A 20,328-nucleotide genomic window follows, 5' to 3' on the forward strand; every position below is an offset into this window, starting at 1 on the left:
GGAAGATTTTTGCTCCTAAGTAAAAGTTGTAGAAACCAGCCTGTTAATTGTGTGTTTAAAAGAATCTTTATGGTCAGAACATGACAAACACAAAAATGTTATTGTGATACTTATTGTTATCATTTTATCGCCCAGCCCTAGTTGTAAGTTATTGTATGTAGGAATACCATTTGTAATGTATTTTTAAATGCATTGAATAGGGCCAGACAAAAAGCAGTGTCTTGTCATTGACCCTTATATTCCTGCAGTATTTCTACATTGCTGTGCTTGTCCACAGTCAACTTTCACTGGTCCGAAATCTTGCTCCAGGATGACTGCAAAATAAATGTATAAGATCGTGCCATGTCACACAATGTTTTCATATGTAGTGTTAATTCTCACTGGAAACTCCCTTTGCACCTGATTAGTGTTATGAGAAGAAAAATTTAAGAAAATTTTCCCAGTGATAAACAAAATACCCTGACGTCTGTGTTTTTGAAAGACCAAATGCTCTGCTCACAATGTCTCATGCAAATGCTACACAGCCACCTGCTCCAGCAGGACTTCTGCAGTTTTCGGTCTCCAGACTGGCATGTTATGCAACTTTTGCTATTTGAAACCGGAGTACTTGCAAATGACATTATTATGATGTAGTTGATCTTATTTTTTTTTCTGGTTGCTAGGAATTTAACCAAGAAATACAGCCCTAAACGAGGCAGCAAAGAAGAGCAGGAATGCAGGTAATTTTCCACGCTTCCAAAGCTGTATGATTGACTTATTTTTCCTCTCAATTGTTATGACAAGTGAACTATCCAACCTTAACAATGTGATATCAGAGCATAAAGCTGACAAATCCCCAGTCACTGTAATCAGATCACAGTGGGACACTGAGCTATGTTTGATGTTGCTACGGTGCCTGAGCAGCAGTACCTGTGGGGCTGTCGCTGTCTCCAAACAAAAGCACATGAACTCAACAAACAAACGCATACACCTGTCAGTGACTTCACGTATGCTCCCTCAGAGCAAAACTAATAAAGTCACTCATGGAAATCCGGTACCACAGGTGAAGAACCTACATTGGCAACACGTTGAACCATTGGTGCATTTCAAAGTCAAACTGAAAATAGTTTTTATTCATCAGGGTCTGATTGGATTGGTAAAGCAGGTTGTGATATTATTAGTTATTGTTTTCTTGTTATAAAAATCAATATATATACATACACACACACACACACACACATGTATGTATGTATGTATACACATTATATTATATGATATTATTTTTAGTGCTGTTAAACGATTAATCGCGATTAATATATATATAATACTTTTATTCAGCAAGGATGTGTTAAATGAATAGAAAGTGATAGTAATGACTTATATTGTTAGGAAATATAAATATTTTGAATAAAACTTGAATTCAGTGAAACTTTTTATTCATCAGATAATCAAAGAAAAAACTATCACAGGTCCAAAAAAGATATTAAGCAGCCCAACAGTTTCAACACTGATAATATATCAGCATATAAGAATGATTTCTGAAAGGTCATGTGACACTGAAGTAATGAGTTGACTGATGAAAATTCTGTGCTGCATCCCATAAATAAATTATATTTGAAAGTATATTGAAATATGGAACCAATATTAGAAATTGCAATAATTTTTCACAATATTACTGTTTTTTGTTTTTGTTTTTTTCTGTAAATTTGATCAAATAAATACAGCCCTGATAAGCATAAGAAAAAAACCTTAAAAATCTTACTAATCCCAAACGTTTGAAAGGCTGATCTGAATCGGATTCATACAGTAATATATATATATATATATATATATACATATATATAAATGTGTATATATATATAAATGTATATGTATGTATAATAATTTTTTTTGGGAGTGTTTTTTGTCAAACCAGTTCCCAAATTGCTCTGAAATGAATGATTCATAAGTTAAGTGATTTTTAAAATGGCATTAATCCCAAATGACTGAAAAGGTCACGTTTACTACCCATGTACATTGTATCTCACTTGTGTTGCTTTTCTTTAGGTTCTCCAATCACCAGGCCTTTCTGGACATCCTGAATGAGATGAACGACTATGCGGGCCAGAGAGAGCTGATCGCTGAGAACATGATGATCAATATCTGCATCGAGCTCACAAAGTACCTGCAGGAGCTCAAACAGGAGCGCAAGACGGTGAGAGAATGAGAGAGGCAGACGGAGAAACTGGGCCAGACTTAAAATAAAGCATGCTGTGGGACACAGGGCCGGGAAGGACACAGAGAGGGGGATTGTGGGTATGAAGGAGAGGTGGTGGAGAACACGTCACACTGCTTGTTTGAGAAGAAACATTCAAGTCTTTTGGGGTTGAAGCCTCATTTTGATTTGTGCCACACTGTCGGAGGAATGCTTTGGTGATCTTTGTGAAGATCGAGGCTCTGCGTATAACCTCAGCTGTCTCCTCTTGTTTGTCACTTGGATTTTATGGGATACTGTTTTATTGTTAGTGCTTCCCAAGGCAAACATCACTATTAGCATTGCTCATACTAAAAGTTAGGGATTTGAACAAATGACTAACCTTAAGAGTATTATACTGGCTCTGCTGCAGACATGAATAATACATTAGATTTATATGCTTGGTTTGAAAGAAGTGTGCAATTGTAATTTTTTGTAAGTGACCATATTTTTGCCTGTCAGATAATTAAATGGGTGGAAAAAATCACATAGACGTACAGTCGTGGCCAAAAGTTTTGAGAATTACATAAATATTAGTTTTCAAAAAGTTTGCTGCTAAACTGCTTTTAGATCTTTGTTTCAGTTGTTTCTGTGATGTACTGAAATATAATTACAAGCACTTCATACGTTTCAAAGGCTTTTATCGACAATTTCATGACATTTATGCAAAGAGTCAGTATTTGCAGTGTTGGCCCTTCTTTTTCAGGACCTCTGCAATTCGACTGGGCATGCTCTCAATCAACTTCTGGGCCAAATCCTGACTGATAGCAACCCATTCTTTCCTAATCACGTCTTGGAGTTTGTCAGAATTAGTGGGTTTTTGTTTGTCCACCTGCCTCTTGAGGATTGACCACAAGTTCTCAATGGGATTAAGATCTGGGGAGTTTCCAGGCCATGGACCCAAAATTTCAACATTCTGGTCCCCGAGCCACTTAGTTATCACTTTTGCCTTATGGCACGGTGCTCCATCGTGATGGAAAATGCATTGTTCTTCACCAAACTGTTGTTGGATTGTTGGAAGAAGTTGCTGTTGGAGGGTGTTTTGGTACCATTCTTTATTCATGGCTGTGTTTTTGGGCAGAATTGTGAGTGAGCCCACTCCCTTGGATGAGAAGCAACCCCACACATGAATGGTGTCAGGATGCTTTACTGTTGGCATGACACAGGACTGATGGTAGCATTCACCTTTTCTTCTCCGGGCAAGCCTTTTTCCAGATGCCCCAGACAATCGGAAAGGGGCTTCATCGGAGAATATGACTTTGCCCCAGTCCTCAGCAGTCCATTCACTATGCTTTCTGCAGAAGATCAATCTGTCCCTGATGTTTTTTTTTGGAGAGAAGTGGCTTCTTTGCTGCCCTTCTTGACACCAGGCCATCTTCCAAAAGTCTTGGCCTCACTGTGCGTGCAGATGCACTCACACCTGCCTGCTGCCATTCCTGAGCAAGCTCTGCACTGGTGGCACTCCGGCAGCTGAATCCTCTTTAGGAGACGATCCTGGCGCTTGCTGGACTTTCTTGGACCCCCTGAAGCCTTCTTTACAAGAATTGAACCTCTTTCCTTGAAGTTCTTGATGATCCTACAAATTGTTGATTTAGGTGCAATCTTAGTAGCCACAATATCCTTGCCTGTGAAGCCATTTTTATGCAATGCAATGATGGCTGCACGCGTTTCTTTGCAGGTCACCATGGTCAACAATGGAAAAACAATGATTTCAAGCATCACCCTCCTTTTAACATGTCAAGTCTGCCATTCTAACCCAATCAGCCTGACATAATGATCTCCAGCCTTGTGCTCGTCAACATTCTCACCTGAGTTAACAAGACGATTACTGAAATTATCTCAGCAGCTCCTTTAAAGACAGCAATGGAATGCAGTGGAAAGGTTTTTTTGGGATTAAGTTAATTTTCATGGCAAAGAAGGACTATGCAATTCATCTGATCAATCTTCATAACAATCTGGAGTATATGCAAATTGCTATTATAAAAACTTAAGCAGCAACTTTTCCAATTTCCAATATTTATGTAATTCTCAAAACTTTTGGCCACGACTGTACATAGAAGGAGGGACCTGAGTATCTAGAGCTAAGAATATCAATGACTTTTAGGTGGGCCAATAAATAAACACCCTAGCAACTGCTTGTATATGACTTGGCAACCGCATGACAATAAAATAAAACACACAGATTAGCAGCAAATGCATAATAATGTCCTTTCACAGCATCTAAGGAGCCTCATAGTAATAATGAAAATCCAAACCATCTTAGCAACCGAATAGCAAGACCCTGGAAAACCTGATAATGATTTACTTTTTTTATAACTTTTTTTTTTAAAAACCTAGAGAAATAGAAAAATATTTTACCAATACCACTGTATTTTTATTTTACCCAATTTATTAATACAAACAACAAGTAATGTTTTGTTTTATTGTGTCACACAAAATAAAATGTAAACGCATCTCCTTTTTATTGTTTTATTTACAGATTAAATAAGTATTCAGGAAACTTTTGGTTTGGCCTATATTGTGCGCTCTCTCTCTCTCTCTCTCTCTCTCTCTCTCTATATATATATATATATATATATATATATATATATATATATATATATATATATATATATATATATATATATATATATATATATATATATATATATATATATATATATATATATATATATATATATATATATATATATATATATATATATACATACATACATACATACATACATACATACATACATACATACATACATACATACATACATACATACATACATACATACATACATACATACATACATATACATATATATATATATATACATACATATAAAAAAAAATGTATATATTGTTATCAATGAAAGTGTACCATCGATAAAATACAGATACCGTTTTATCACCCAGGCCTATATTCAAAGTTACAAAGACCCACACAGAAAATATAACGTGCATTTAGAACAGATTCATAAATTTATAAAAGTGAATTTACATTTTGTGCAAACTTTAAACTTGGACTTCATGTTGAGGCAAGCAGCACTCATATTTTCTTCAGAAAATGTAAAAATCTGGATGCGTTTATTTTATGTCTGAAAGCCCAAGGCACACTGACCATGGCTCCACTCTCTCTTTCTCTGTAATGTGCAGCATCTGTCAGAAGCCAAGAAAGCACAACAGTCTCTGGAGGGCACCTTCAAGCAGCTTGACAACGTAAGTTTCTCTCTGTGACAGGTTGTGATGGAGACTCTGTTGTGGTGGTGTGTCTCACCGTGTCTTTGAGCGTGTCGTTGAATCACCAGATCAGACTGCGCTTGATGAGTTTACATCTCTGTCAAAGGCTTGCTCTTTGCCAGTCTCTTTGTGGCGTAAACGCTGACTGTGGGGAGAGTGCTCTTTTGTCTCTATTGTTTCTTCTCAGAGTGGGGTTGTATCGGGGGATTGATAGTGATTGTTTACTGATCGTTTCTGTGGCCATTGTGTTTGGTCAGGTGAGGGTCAGGAGCGTAAACAGACACACACATTCAAATACTCTTGAAGCAGCTGATATTTTCCAGTTAGCAATGAGCAGATATTTTAGACACCTTTTAAAAGGGATAGTTCATCCATGTCATTAATTTCTCACCCTCATTTTGAGAAATTGTTGAATAAAAGTAATACTTTAATTTTCTTCGCCCACAGAAAGTATTTTCATAGCTTCATGAAATTATGGTTGAATCACTGATGTCACATTAACTATTTTAACAATGTCCTTAATATCTTAATTTGTGCACAGATAATGGACAAAGGTTTTAGGGGTTTGGAATGACATGAGGGTGTGTAATCGATGACAGAATTTTTGGGTGAACTATTCCTTTAAATATAATGCATTCCAAATTGATCATATTAATTTAGAAATAGAAATATGATGTTATCTGAAGCCTTACAGGAATGTTCTGTATGTTGAATGGCACATAGTGCACTTTAAGCGAGCTTGAATTCAGTGGCACCAAAAACCTTTGCTGTATTTCACATAGCCAGTATTGATATGCCTGTGGAAGATAGAAAGTGATATAGATTTGGAAAAACATGCAAGGAAAATGCAGACACAATCTTAATTTTGGTTTACAATACCCTTGTAATCGCTGCAAATAAGAGCATTTGGTATGAAAACACTTATTCATGTTCTGGATGTTATTTTCATGGTAGAGTAAGAAGCGATTTGAGAGGGAGTGGAGAGAAGCAGAGAAGGCAGCTCAACATGCAGAGAAAACAGATCAGGACCTCAATGCCACCAAAGCCGATGTGGAAAAGGTATTTATGTTGCGCCAAAAGGTTTTACAGGTCTTGCCACTCCCTTGCATGCACATCTCCCATCCAACCATCTAATTTCCATCATATCCAAATGCATTATTGTTGTTTCCTTCTTCCTTTTTATGTATGTATGTCTGATTAAACTTTATCTTTACTTCTGCGTGTGAATGTAGGCCAAACAGCAGGCGCATATGCGAACGCACATAGCAGAGGAGTGTAAAAATGACTACGCTTTACAACTTCAGAAGTACAACAAAGAACAGAATCAGTTCTACTTCACGGACATGCCTCTTATTTTCAATGTAAGACACATGCATCAGTTCTAACAGGTTGAGACACATTTGATCCTCTCAGCTTACTGTAGGAATGCTCTTTTGCAGAGTGCATACTGATATCTGTATGCATGTTTGTTCACTGTAGAGGCTGCAGGACATGGATGAACGGCGTATCAAAATGTTGGCGAATGGTTACATCCTATTTGCAGACACTGAGCGTCACGTCATGCCCATCATCGGGAAGTGTCTGGAGGGCATATCCAGAGCTGGCACGAATGTCAACGAGAGGAATGTGAGTTCTCTGTTGTGTTTTTAAGAAAATCACTTTTGTTTCCTGCTCTCAATAAACCACTGGTGTCCAATCCTGCTTTGGGAAGGCCACTACCCTACAGAATTCAGCTCCAATCCTGATTGAACAAACCTGAACCAGATAATCAATTTCCAGGCAAATGCAATCAGGCAGGTTGGAGCTAATCTTGCCAGGACATTGGCTCTTTGGGGGAAGGATCGGACAACCTTGCATTAAGCATAAACCTTTTGCAAGCTGACACATTGATTTGCTAACACTTTTCTGTGTTATTTCAGGACTCTTTGGTTCTTATAGAGCAACACAAGTCTGGCTTTGAGAGACCAGGAGATGTGGAGTTTGAGGATTACAGTCAGGGCATCAATCGGGCCTCCTCGGACAGCAGCCTGAGCACTCCTAAAGGTCCTCTAGAGTTGCTCGGCAAGAACAAGAATAAAACATTCCGGTTGTTCAATAAGAAGAGCAAGGTAGGCTTCACTGCTCTCTGAAGGTAGAGCTCCTTCTGATGAAATTGATTTGTTTTGTGTGGAGATGGAAAGTTGTCTTTTACCCTGCTGGAAAAGCCCTGCCAAATGTTGCCAAAGCTTTTGAATTTGCTCGACTCAACCAGATCCCATCATCTTGTCCTTGCTGATTGACCAGCTTTAACCAGGTAGACTTTAGTCCCAACTCCTGGTAGTCCACATGCTCGACCATCTATATCAGGTCTGTCCAATTCTGCTCCTGAAGGGCTCCATCCTTCAGAGTTTATCTCCAGTAACATTAGAAACTAGCAGACAAGCATGTTAAAGAGCTTGATTAGCTGGATCAAGTGTGTTTAATTGGGGCTGGAGCTAAACTGTGCTGGAAGGTGGCCCCCAGGAGCAGGATTGGACACCCATGATCTAAATCAGCCATGCCCATTATTTTATCAGCTAGAACCCATTTTAAACCCAGCCATCCGATCCATAGAGTATGTTTTTATGTGATTTTCCAGCTAGGTTCTACAGTACATATCCTTGAAGTGGTGTCCAATCCTGCTCCTGTAGGACCACCATCCCAAGTTTAGCTCCAACACACTTTTCTGGAAGATTCTAGCAACCTAAAAAAAATCTTTCAAGTTTACTAAAGCTAATGTCTACAGGAAAGTGGCCTTTCAGGAGCTGGATTGGACACTTATTCACTGTAAGATGAGAGAGGAGAGTCACAGTCTAAAAGGTTTTGAGACGATTTGAGGACAAGACATTGATCGGTCTTTGAGAGGTTTGACTAGAAAAGGTATTAGATCCAAAGCTATGGTTTCTTGCGCCATTTGTCTCCCTGCCACAGTTGAAAGTCACCCTTTCTCACCCCTTACTCTCAATCTCTCTTACGTACCCAAAACAGATCCTTGCGGTTTTCCTGTAAGCACACTTTGCATGGCTATTTGGCTGTGAGGGGCTGATGGAAAAGCCTCCAGCTCTGTCGTTTATCTCAGCATGTGACTCCATGCTCATTCTGCTGCATCTGTGCTTTTCTTTGGGACACTTCTCCCTCTGCCACGGGCCTTAACACACACACTACTGCTATTATATGCTGTATAATATATCCTTCAGTCCCATCACAATGACACCTTTGTGCACCGTGCCATCAGGATAGATGCTCGGTTGCATCTGGTTAAGTTGTTAAGGTGATAAATCCTCTTAAAATGAGGGTTGGAGGCACAGCATTACTAAAACATTCTCTTCAGTCATGTGATGATTCAGATCCCTGCGTAGGATCCAATGGATCTGTCTTTGTCCCAGAGGCCTATGTAAGTCTGAAGTGTTTTCTAGGAATATTATATTAATAACAATTTCCTGCTTCTCCAATAATCTCGTTTCCTGCTTCTTCAACACATTAAGAAGGCCCTTTTCACATTTTTTTTGTCTTGCGTGTTAGTTATTATGGAGTTTTTGTTGTGCTTACCAACGTTGCACTGCAAATCTGCTTCCTTGTTCCTCTACCCTTAGTAGTTAAGATCAAACATCTTCCTTTATTCCTTGTTGCTTCACTTTTTGCTCACTGTGCATGTTTCCTTTCCGGCTGAGACAGTCACGATGTTGAGAAGCTAAAACCAATTTGTGGGGAAATACTTATTTTTAGTGCCAAGCTTTCATTTGTTTACCCAAAAATTTGTGGTGGATTGTTCGGCACAATTTTAGATTTAAAGCTTTTTTTGTCTTTCTTGTATCAGGGTGAAAAGTATTTACTCTGTTTCACCTACAGTGTCATAGGCACACCCAATGTAAAAATTATCCTAAAAAGTAGGGAACAATATTATGCTGCCATGTAAGATGTGTAATTTTGGTCATGATTGAAAGCAGCATCACATTTATTCTACAACAATAATCCCAGAATGAAATGCTTATATATGTATATTTAAAAATAGATAATTCCATTTAATTAATGCAAAATTTCATCCAGTGTAAGTTTAGTGTTAGGATAGGAAGTTTTTAGCTTAGCAACCAGCTAATGACAGATTCCTTATATGAAGCTTTGAGCATTAGTTACTTGTGTTATTCAAATACTTTTTGTGCTTATTAGAATAACTAGTAGTTTAGCTAATGCTACCTTCTTTTGAAATGAACTGTGAACTATAGATTCATCTGTAAGGTTGTCCCTGTAGACAGCTCGCTTGGTTCTGCAACAGAGCTAGTAATCCAGTGAAGCGCATTCACTGTAATATCAGGACTCCTTTCAAGTTCAGGCATTGTTGTTGCTATATAGTCCAGCAGAAGCCTCTGAATGTTGATTTGGCAAAAAGTGGCTCCACTTGTTAGATCCATAATGGGATGGGGAATAATACGTAATGGCAGCTCTGATTTGGAGATTGTTTACATTAGATGATTCTTACTCTGCGAACAGAGACTGTTGGGAATATTTGTGTAGTTTGGATAACGATGGGTAGTCCACCACAGAATCCTAGCACCTCAGTTTCTTTTGGAAAGCTTTATAACTGGTATTCAACAACAATACACTAAATTTATATAAACTTAATTATGACAAATAACAATTAGCTTCACCATGGTAGTGTAATTGGCATAACCTTAACTTGAAAAGTTTTGTGGTGCCATTCATGCGCATTCATCTCATCTTCACGATCATTCCAACATCACTTGAAAGCCACATGATCCATTGAACAAGGCCAATGAATGTTTTCTGATGGAGCTATTGTTTGCTTCTTCATCTGGTTGTCAGGGCTTGTGGATTTGGGTTTGGTTATTCTTTGTCTTGCTTCCCTTGGCTCTTGATGAGGTTGGTCCAGTGTTGTCCTCGTTGCTTTTTTGATGTTGCTTTGAGGTGTTTGATGGTGTCTCTTTCTTTTCCCTTGTCATTTGTGTTTTTTGTTTGTTTTTACCCTTCCCTATCCTTCCCACAATCCCTCTCCTGCTGTTCTGTCCCTGTGTCCCTCTTGGTTTGTGTCTGATGTCTGTCCCAGCTGCCTTCATCTTCACCCAGTCCTTTATCCACACCCCCCAACCCCTCGCCCGCTAACGGACCCCCCTCCCCCAAGTTTGGCCGGGACCCCCTGTCGTACTGTTTGAAGGAAATCAATAAGACAGTTAAACCCCGAATCTCTTCCTTCCGGACCCTCAAGAAAACGGTGAGTGTGAGGGATGAAGCAAACTGACAACACCTGTGCGCTGCTGTCTCTTTTAAGGTGGTCAGCAGCCCTGATCTGGGTCTGTGTAATGGTCACAATGAAGTAGAAATCACAGCTCTTTCACTACTAATCTTTAGTCACAACAGCACCAGCTCTTCACCTATTCCTGCCACACATTTAAGGCTGGCGTCACAACTAGTTAACTCACCTGTTGCTGAAATCTCAACCTCTTTTGTCAGTGATTCTTTCATGCTCGCCGATTGAGAAATGTAGCTCGGTGACTGACTAAACGACTGCTTCTGACATTTCTCTCTCATTCCCATGCATTTAATTGTCCTATATTGGTAGCAATCAACATGAAGCTTCTTTAAATAAGAACAGAAGCACCATGCAATGTAACGAGTTGTCAGAGTGAATTAGAATGTAGTGCATGCAGTAACTTTCTCCTTTAAGTCAGTGTGGTGTGTGTTTGTCCCTCTGGGGCTTGTAGTATACTCCTATGTACTGGCAGTGCTTGTCAGCTACTGTGAAAACATGACTTACTTTGAATAAAAATAGACTGTTCTGCTTCTGCATTCTTATATTATTAGTCATAAGTTTAGGGCGAACCGCAGGAAAATGCATGTTTACACAATCACAGTCGAAAGTCAACATTTGTGCTGTTTGGATGTGATTTGAGGAGGACAATTGCAAGTCAGTGAATCAGTTTGGTGAATCAGCTAAATGTTCATTGACACATGGATCCTGCGGACTAACTATAGGGCTGTGCCAATACAATAATGTATCATGATTCTTTTGCCCATGATATTGCATTGATACTTCAGGATCAGTTGAATTAATGAAGAAGCAAGTCACCCAGAAATCTGAAACTCTGACACTAGTGTTTGTTACTGTGGTTAGAGCTGCTTTTGTGAGATGTGATACTGGACAAAAGTGAAGTGACCTGCAAGAGAGAAACGTAGAAATCGGCTAGTGTGATGACAGCTTATAAAACACTGTCTGTTTATATCTCTCTTCCTCAGTTTACTCCAGAGAAGCTCACAGTAATCATTTTAAAGTGGTGTGGGCCGTACATGCCGTGTACTTGTTTATTTCAGTTCCTCTGTTTTTATCAGATCATTTTCGGCCTGTGAGGATTTCACATAATATGACCACCTCCACATCTTCACTAAAAATTACAGATTTTCTATAATTCGCTATTGTAGAGGTGGCCATTTTTAATGAAAGGCACTGCAGCCTCTGGGTTAATTTACAGTACACTATCCATCATGGCTTTTAAACAGTGACAAGCAATTCCAGGGTGAGACACTGCAAAGCAAAGAATCTTTGCACTGATGCTGGCTCTTATGGTGTTCTGTATTGGATATGTTTTAAAGTTGCATAGATACATTTTTGCATGTGGTTTAAATTAATCAAGGGTTCTTCAAAGGAATATTCCAGGTTAAATGGACCTTTAACTCTATTGATCTCATTTGCCTCAAAAACAAACAAACAAACAAAACAAAACAGCAATACACTTATGGTAGATGTCTAAATGGCAAGTCTACAGCACTATGTGAATAAATGCTTTTTTATAGTATAGCCATTATTTTAACATTGTTCGCAAGTATTAGCATTAGGCTAGTGAACCTGCCTGTTCAAAGTTATATCCAACCTCAAAATCTAAAGCAAGTAAACACATTAATGTCCAAAGTATACTTCAGTTTTGAAGCAAACGCATGCACAAAAAGCACTTGACGCTAGTTTAATCCCAGTCTAGTGTCTGCAGTATTTGTCGTCAGTCTTTGTATTTTTTTTTTTAACTAGTTTGATGTCTCTCTTAAGCCCCTCACACCACAAGGATCTCTCTGGTTTTAGACCCAAACTTTCTGTTGTGCTGGTGTTGATCACCAGTTTTAAGGTATTCTAGCAAATGGAAGTATACTTAAAAAGTCTGTGAATTCGGTTGTACACATATGCCAAGCCCTTGCATCAAAACTAATTTCTTTTTTTCTATGCATTGATACATAACTCAAGTCACACACTATAAATGGAGCAAACTCTGTAGACATCAGTTGACCCTTCACAAAGACCCACTCTCACACAGTGAAAAATACATTGCGGAGCAAACAGAAAACTGACAACGTACTGACAGACAAGACAGGGCAGGTTACTTCTAGTATGAAACAAGGTCTCGGCTTTCAAAATTTGTCTTTTAAAAAAAACATTTTTTTAAGAAATTCAAACAATGAAAACCGTTTTGTGGCTCTTTAATGTGTTGTGACAGATCACTGTAGTGCCTCGGTTCAAGTGGCACGTGAACTGATCATCTTTTTACACTTAATAGTTATAGCATAAAATAAACATGAATGAACATCAGAAGGTATCTTGTTTCAACCGTAGAAAGATCTCAATACACACAATTTTTCAAGTTCAAGTCCACAGACATTAATCTAACCTGTGCGACAAAAATGGCAGGTTCGGCATTATGATGTCAGTCAAACTCCCTACGAAGTGTCCATTACAATAATGCAGCATTACCAGATCCTCATACAACCTAGAACAGTAGTCCTAATCTGAAAATATTTTTATTTTATTTTTTTACTTAAGCAAATATGAAACCTTTTGCTGAATATTCCATATTAGCTTCACATTGCTTCTTTACAAAAGGTCTTCTAAAAGTGCAATTTTATTTAACCCAGATCATTCCTTTGAATAAACGGTTTATTTATCACTTATTTAAGCATTTCTCCGTGACTTCCCTGTCACACATGAAAAATGTATTGCAAAACTCTTGTTAAAGCACTCAGCCTGTTGTGTTTAAGTGCAACAGTTATATCAGGCGGTGTAGTTACCTGGTGGTGAATTGTTACACTACAGCTTTTTCCTTTTGCAAACCTGAAGGGCTCTCTGGTTCACGTCTGTCACTGCTTGGCCTGTGGTGTTGGAGGGTTGGCTGTTTGTGTGAATCTCTTTGAGTGACTCTCTCTCTGCCCATCTCCTCAGCCTGTGGACACAGAGGGCTTCACCCATCTTCCTCCTGAGCAGCGCAGGAAACGCTTGCAGCAGAAGATCGATGACATCAGCAAGGAGCTGCAGAAGGAGACGGATCAGAGGTTAGTCGCCTGCCGTGCCGTCTCTCCGACAACTATCGCCATGACAACCGGCCACAGCTGAATCCACAGGGTTGCCGAGGTCTGGGTTTTGTTTACTAAGCTCTTCCGGTCTCGGAGGAATCAGTGGTGTTGAGAGCCACTAGTAACTGTATCTGTTTGTTCTTTGACTTCCTCTGTTACGATCAAGATCTTAAATACATATATTTATGTGTCTGTGCAGTGAGGCTCTGGATAAAATGAAAGATGTCTATGAAAAGAATCCTCAGATGGGAGATCCTGCCAGTTTGGCACCTCAGATCACTCAGACGGCACAAAACATGGAGAGACTGAGAGGAGAACTCAACAAATATGAGGTTTCCATTTAACACCACCTGTAAATCTTTATACGGTTCATAAAGACTTTTCTTAACACACTGGTGTCTTGGTTTGTTTGGTAGTCCTGGCTCGCAGAAGCAGGGGGCAGAGGAGACTCGATACGATACTCGACACACTCTCTGAACAATAACGGTGCTCCTAACCCCAGCAGGTCAGTTTTATTTCAACGAACATGATTTTCTGATTATGGTGTGTATTCTGATTAAGCTTATTCTGAATAAGAGGTTTATAAGCTTCTGAGCTATTGGATTGTTTCTTATATACAAGTTATCAGCATGTTTGCAATAAACTAAGACTTGCATGTTGTTTTCCTACTACACTCTTGAGGAAATACCATAGACAACTATTTTATTCACTACTGGGAATTCTACATTATAATTTAATCAACTCGTTTTCATTTGTGTACTTGAGAACAGCACACAAGACTGCAGGGAATTGCAAAATGTAGGTCATGAGACTCTCGTTTTTATGCTCTGATTTTAAATTAAAAAAAATCTAACAATATCACCTAAATAATCAAACATTACATAACTGGAGCAGACAAACTTGAAAAGATTTAGAAGTCCGTATGTTAGCCTACAGTCCTAGAATTCATTTTAAAAATTCACAATTTGACTTTGGGGCAATTTGCATAAGACCTTGTATCCATTTACATTTAACCATTTAGCAGACAATTTTATCCAAAGCGACTTACAAATGAGGAGAACAATAGAAGCAAGCAGACAAACAAGAGGGAAGCATAATACAAGTGCTTTGACAAGTCTCAGTTAGTCTAACACAGTTTTTGAGTCGAGTCGAGTCATCGCCGATACAATACAGGGCCCTTGTGCTATGGGCGTCCCAAGTTCAAATCCAGACTCAAGGACATTTCCCGATCCTGCCCCCCATATCTCTCCCACTTCTCTTTCTGTCAGTTCTGATCTGTCCTACCGAAAATGGCAAAAAATAAAATGTAATTTTTTTTTAATATATATTCTAATAATAATAGGTAAGTGCTAGTATTAATTGATATTGTGCTGGTGAAAAAGATTTGTTGAAAATGGCTCAAGACTCGGCTGCTTTTCGTTCCACCAGCCGGGAACAGTCCAGGAAAAGGTCTGTGAGGGTGGTTTTGTGCCTCTTTGGGTTCGCACCATGAGGTGGCGTTCACTTGAAGAATGTAAGCTCCTCTACAGCACATAAGTCTGAACTAGTGAGTTTAGGTATATTAGTGCAGAGCCAGTGGATGTCTTGAATGCAAACATCAGGCCTTCCTTGAAAATATTTTGGTTTGCAGTAACAGTAAAAAAAAATTAACAAAGGGTTGGTAGGTAGTACTTGGTCTATATATTTTTTTTTCAAGTTTCAATGTAAAAAAAAAAAAAAGTACATTTTGGTGATGATGATTACATAGGTATGAATTTAAACAAATTAGCATATCGTGACGTCACTGACTGGGTCTTCAACCCGTGCCTTCGCGTGCATCATTGCAAACCTCATTTTAATGCAGGCTATATAGACCACAAACAAATTGAAATCTTTGTCAAAACATGTTTATTGCATGAATTTCAGGTGAGAAGAAAAAAAATTAGGTACTGTTTTACTTGCATCCACCGCTAGGTGTCAATGCAACCTACAAATGAGAGACCGTTTACTTTGCTTTCTTGGATTGTCACTTTTGTGAAAAAAATCCTGTTTGATTTGAGTGACAAGTGTTCATTGAATCGATTGTAAAATCGATTTTGCATGTCTAAATACGTTTTATACGGCAAATAACACCAAATATAGGTAAATCCACGTACAACAGGCAGGACGAATGTGTAAAGATTCAATACATTGGTAAGGATTAATATTTCTGATGATTTATTGGCGTGAAGTTACGTGCACAATGACAAACAGGAGTGCAACATTCTCAAAAAACAATAAGCAGAGTGGACTGCCATAATGCAAAACATTTACTGCAGGCTTCAACATGGCTGTGTTTACGATTAGAAATGTCAACAACAAAAAATCGCATACGGCAATTCTAGCCCGAATCTGTATCTGTATGCATGAGACTGTCTGAATACCGGCATAATTCACATTTCTGTTGTAAAAAGAGAAACATTGTGCAGAAGTATTATTTGCTGTTATGTGTGTGTGTCCGAAGCTGCAGGTGCTGTGTGACGCCTGTTCAAAAAAAAAAAAAAAAAAAAAAACACTGGACGCTCTCCGAGAGAGGGTCGTTAAAACCGAGCGCCAACCTTCCGCTCTCTCTCGTGAGGCCAATAAGGAAGTGATGAAAACTGCAATTCATCGACTGGCCGCTTGAGGCTGGCTGCAAAAGGGAGTCAGTTCCATAGACTCCCCATGTTAAAATGCCCAACTTTACAGCAGGAAAAAACATGTTTACAGCCTGGTTCAAAAAATGATTTTGGTCTAAATAGCTAATTTTGCCCTTCATGACAACTGTGAGGGGGGTGAATTTTTTTTATAACGCATCCGTTTAAATTATATTAAGACTTGAAGTTCTGCATAATTAAGGGCGTAGCCACTTGAGTGACAGGTGGATTGCCGCTGCTGACACTGCCGTCGTGCTAGGTCGGTGTGGCTACAGCAACTAGCTCCCGCCTTTTTGCCCATTTTTGATTGTCCGGCAGAGTTGCGCGCTGCCAAGATGGCGACGCCCGCTCTACACACTTTAGGCTTCAAAAACACACTTCAGGAGTCTACAGGTGACGTCACGGACACTACGTCCATGTTTTTATACAGTCTATGGTTAAAACCAATTTCCTATTTTCGTTTTCAAATCTTGTGTTGGTTGGTCCAATCGATTCGTGCAATAGATTTTCGAACATAAAGTGACAGTCGGGTCACGGTTTTAGACTAGACGGGAGAAGGGATGGGAAAAGATCTTGGAACAGTTTTCCAGAACTTCGTGCCAAGTTAAAGCGGTGTCGAGCTGTTTTAATGAATTTTTTTAGATGTATTATGGTGCCCGAACCCGTATGAGTTTGAACAGTGACCACGAACATTTTGTTTACTGCAGCCGCAGCCATCATTACCAAGCACGAACCTTTGACTCTGACAGTGAATGAGAGTATGAGACGAAGAGAACGCACAGGCCACAGTCTGACATCCGTGTAAACACAGATGACGTCACAGGGTTTAAAAAAAAAAAAAAAAAGAACATGGCCTTCATTTGTATGTAGGCCTAGACTATTTATATATTTACAATACTTGCTAAAATATAATTAATATTATTTTATTGCTTTTGTATTAGTCGTTTGAAGAGTAAAAAAAATTGGTCGGTCTGAACGCAAATTTACAACCGGCAAGTCGGTCAGACTAAAAGCAAAAAAAAATAAATAAATAAATTGAGTCGGTCCTAAATTGACAGGGTCGGTTGGGTTACAGCAAACAAGAATATTTTAGATGGCCTCAGTTCCTTGAATTTGATGTGAGCAGCTATCGCACAAACTGAGCCCGTGCAAACTGATAAAGATTATCCAGTCTGCAGTAGTTTTTTCATGAATTATGGAATTTTTTACATAGGTCAGTGATTTTATGCATAAAAATCACATTATATTTGTTACATTTACAGTCTAAAGTGTTAGAAATGTGTGGTTTTTTTATTTTCTCAAAAGAGAAAAGAACATTTTATTCTTCATAGTTTGACCCCTTCAATTTTTATACAATTACTTGGTAATGTGGTTATGCAAAGAAATAAATATAGAGTTCACATTACATGCCAGCTGTCATGTTCAGGTTTCTAGGCATTGTATTGCTTGAATCCGGTTATGCCGTTTGAATTCTGTTTACATAATCAGAATTTTCCTTTTGTTCTTTTCAGTCCTGAAGCTGTCTCAGATGACACCGAATCTTCCCAGGTCATCTACACTGAATTTGATGACGACTTTGAGGAAGAGGAACTGGCTGCACCTATTGGTCAATGCACAGCACTTTACAATTTCCCAGGTATGATTTATACAGTTTTGCCTGAGCATCTGCGAATATCATACCCACCTCTTTTCCCCTGAGACTCCTCCATCTGTCCACAGGCTCCAGTGAGGGAACCATCTCCATGCAGGAAGGGGAGGTCCTGTCTGTAGTGGAAGAGGATAAGGGAGACGGATGGACGCGAGTGCGCCGGAACAACGGGGATGAGGGCTATATCCCAACTTCTTATGCTACCATCACTCTTAATAATTGACCTCATCCCCTTTCCACTCGCTGCAGCAGAGATGCACTATACCAAACACTATTACCACTTGTGTCTCATCATGACTTGCTGCACCTCTTAGAGGGATAATATAAGGGGGAATCACTGCACATTGGGCAAATACACTCCTCCTCTAAGGATGAATGCGTATCTCAGGGTGTGTATTATGTGAGTAAATGAGGTAGAGAAGGTTGGAATCATTTTTCTCCTTATTTTGCATGAAAAACAATGCAGCTATTGCCCAACAGACACATTGGTTCCTGTGGTGACTCTGATGGTGACTTTTAATAGCAGTCTGTCAACAGAGCTGAGATATTTTGTCTGACCATGATCCACTCAACATGTCCTTCAGCAAGATCTTCCATTTGCAACTTGATGTGATTCTGCGTCTGGACTGAAAAGCGTAACTGTCTCCGCTGGCAGAAATCCAGCAGCGTTTTAACTTGAAGTATTTGCTTTGATGATCCGAGTGGCCAAAAATTATGTTTTACAGCAGTAAGTGTTGCATATGCTTCCTTAAATGTGCAGTAACAAGAATACCACATCTATGAATGAATAAGATCTAACATTGTTGTGTTTAGAAAATACTGAGCTCCCAAGTAATAAGTGACTCTTTTTTTTTCTTTCTTCTTTTTTATATTTTTAAGACTGTTACACAAATACACAAGTTAACATACACAGCAAAATTATGACAATCAAAGTGTCACTCTGCAGAAAAAGCCTCACTTCTCAAATCTAAGAATACGTAGTACGATAAATAGTTTGTTGAAATAAAAATATAATTTATTAAGTATATAAATAGGTGTATAATAAACAAGTTATCACATTTATATAAGAGTTGACTGCACAAATTTCTATTCCAGATAGATCACAATGCACGGTGTACTCACAGTTAAGAAAAACTATTTTAGGTGACAAAAGCAAATTAAGGAGTTTCATATATAGATATATGAAATGATATATTTTAGGCATCACAGCACCACTATTGTCTTATTAGCTTTCTGTTCTTGATTAAAGATTGTATAGTTAATAGGTTTTTAAAAGCAAGGGTTTGAGCCTCTGTGTTCAGCATTTGTTTTGTTTGTCTTGGAACAAGTTCAAGGCAGAACTGTTAATGTTTGGCTAAGTCAAGGTGCCTTCAACTTTGTGTATGTACCATATTCAGAATACGCTATTTTAATGATTGTCTTTATTGATAAATGTCCAAGTTGACAAGCTGTCTTGTTGTTTTCTTTTTTGGTGAAATCCTCAATGTTTCAACATTTGTATCCCTTTTAAGAAGAAATGTTTATTTCTAGCAGCAGTTAAACTACTTTTACATGAATACTGTAGCAAAAAAAAATATATATATTTTACATGTTGATGATCACAATACCATTGCTTTTCATAGCTAAATAGCTAACGAGTGTCGTCTACTGTGGTAAGAGGAGGTTGCTGTTGAATGTACTTGGCACATTTAAAGTGTCAGCTCTGATTAATAGGAATTAATTCTCTCTGGAATAAAATACTCGCATGTTCACGGACTAATAATGCAGCAACAGCAAGCCTTAACTCATAAAGTGAACATTTACTATTATAAATAGTGCTAAATAGATCTGCTCAGTTTCCAGTTCTAAAACCTGAGGGTGGAACTTAGGGACATTTATGATGGGTTATTAAAATAAAACGTAACTCAAATAGCCTACTATTAGCCACAGACATTATTTTGCTAATAAATCGGCTGTAATACAACTAAAGTACAATCGTGACCGCGCGTTATTTGACTTCTAACGTTATATTAACAGCACTGCTGCGTAGCTTCCCAGCCGTAGACTACGCATTATGCGAATGAACTATATTACTCTGCCAATCTTTATCATTATTCTACTTGATGAATGTACCTTTGATCATCTGTGTTTTTCATTCGTGTAAAAAAGAACAGTCGTGAAATCACGACATCTCGTGGCTAATGGTTTATTAGGGAAGGCTTTCGACAGGTGGCAGTATTTGCACA

General features: G+C 38.5%; 1 protein-coding gene across 2 annotated transcripts in view; it reads left to right on the forward strand.

The window, feature by feature from the left end:
• Positions 1-19,554, forward strand: part of LOC132150707 (cdc42-interacting protein 4 homolog) — a 29,466-nt gene extending 9,912 nt beyond the window's left edge. Inside the window, exons 3-15 of one of the 2 annotated variants that reach the window (XM_059559274.1) lie at positions 663-719; positions 2,026-2,173; positions 5,357-5,419; positions 6,395-6,499; positions 6,673-6,801; positions 6,920-7,066; positions 7,360-7,548; positions 10,521-10,685; positions 13,671-13,780; positions 14,001-14,133; positions 14,218-14,306; positions 17,967-18,091; positions 18,175-19,554. In XM_059559274.1, the coding sequence (XP_059415257.1) occupies positions 663-719; positions 2,026-2,173; positions 5,357-5,419; positions 6,395-6,499; positions 6,673-6,801; positions 6,920-7,066; positions 7,360-7,548; positions 10,521-10,685; positions 13,671-13,780; positions 14,001-14,133; positions 14,218-14,306; positions 17,967-18,091; positions 18,175-18,326 (1,612 nt within the window). In that variant the 3' untranslated portion in view covers positions 18,327-19,554. The remainder of the gene's footprint in view (positions 1-662; positions 720-2,025; positions 2,174-5,356; positions 5,420-6,394; positions 6,500-6,672; positions 6,802-6,919; positions 7,067-7,359; positions 7,549-10,520; positions 10,686-13,670; positions 13,781-14,000; positions 14,134-14,217; positions 14,307-17,966; positions 18,092-18,174) is intronic. The other variant, XM_059559275.1, reaches the window with a different exon arrangement.
• The last annotated feature ends 774 nt before the right edge of the window (positions 19,555-20,328 follow it).

This window comes from Carassius carassius, chromosome 1 (genome assembly GCF_963082965.1).
Source record: "Carassius carassius chromosome 1, fCarCar2.1, whole genome shotgun sequence".
In the NCBI taxonomy this organism is placed as follows: Eukaryota; Metazoa; Chordata; class Actinopteri; order Cypriniformes; family Cyprinidae; genus Carassius; species Carassius carassius.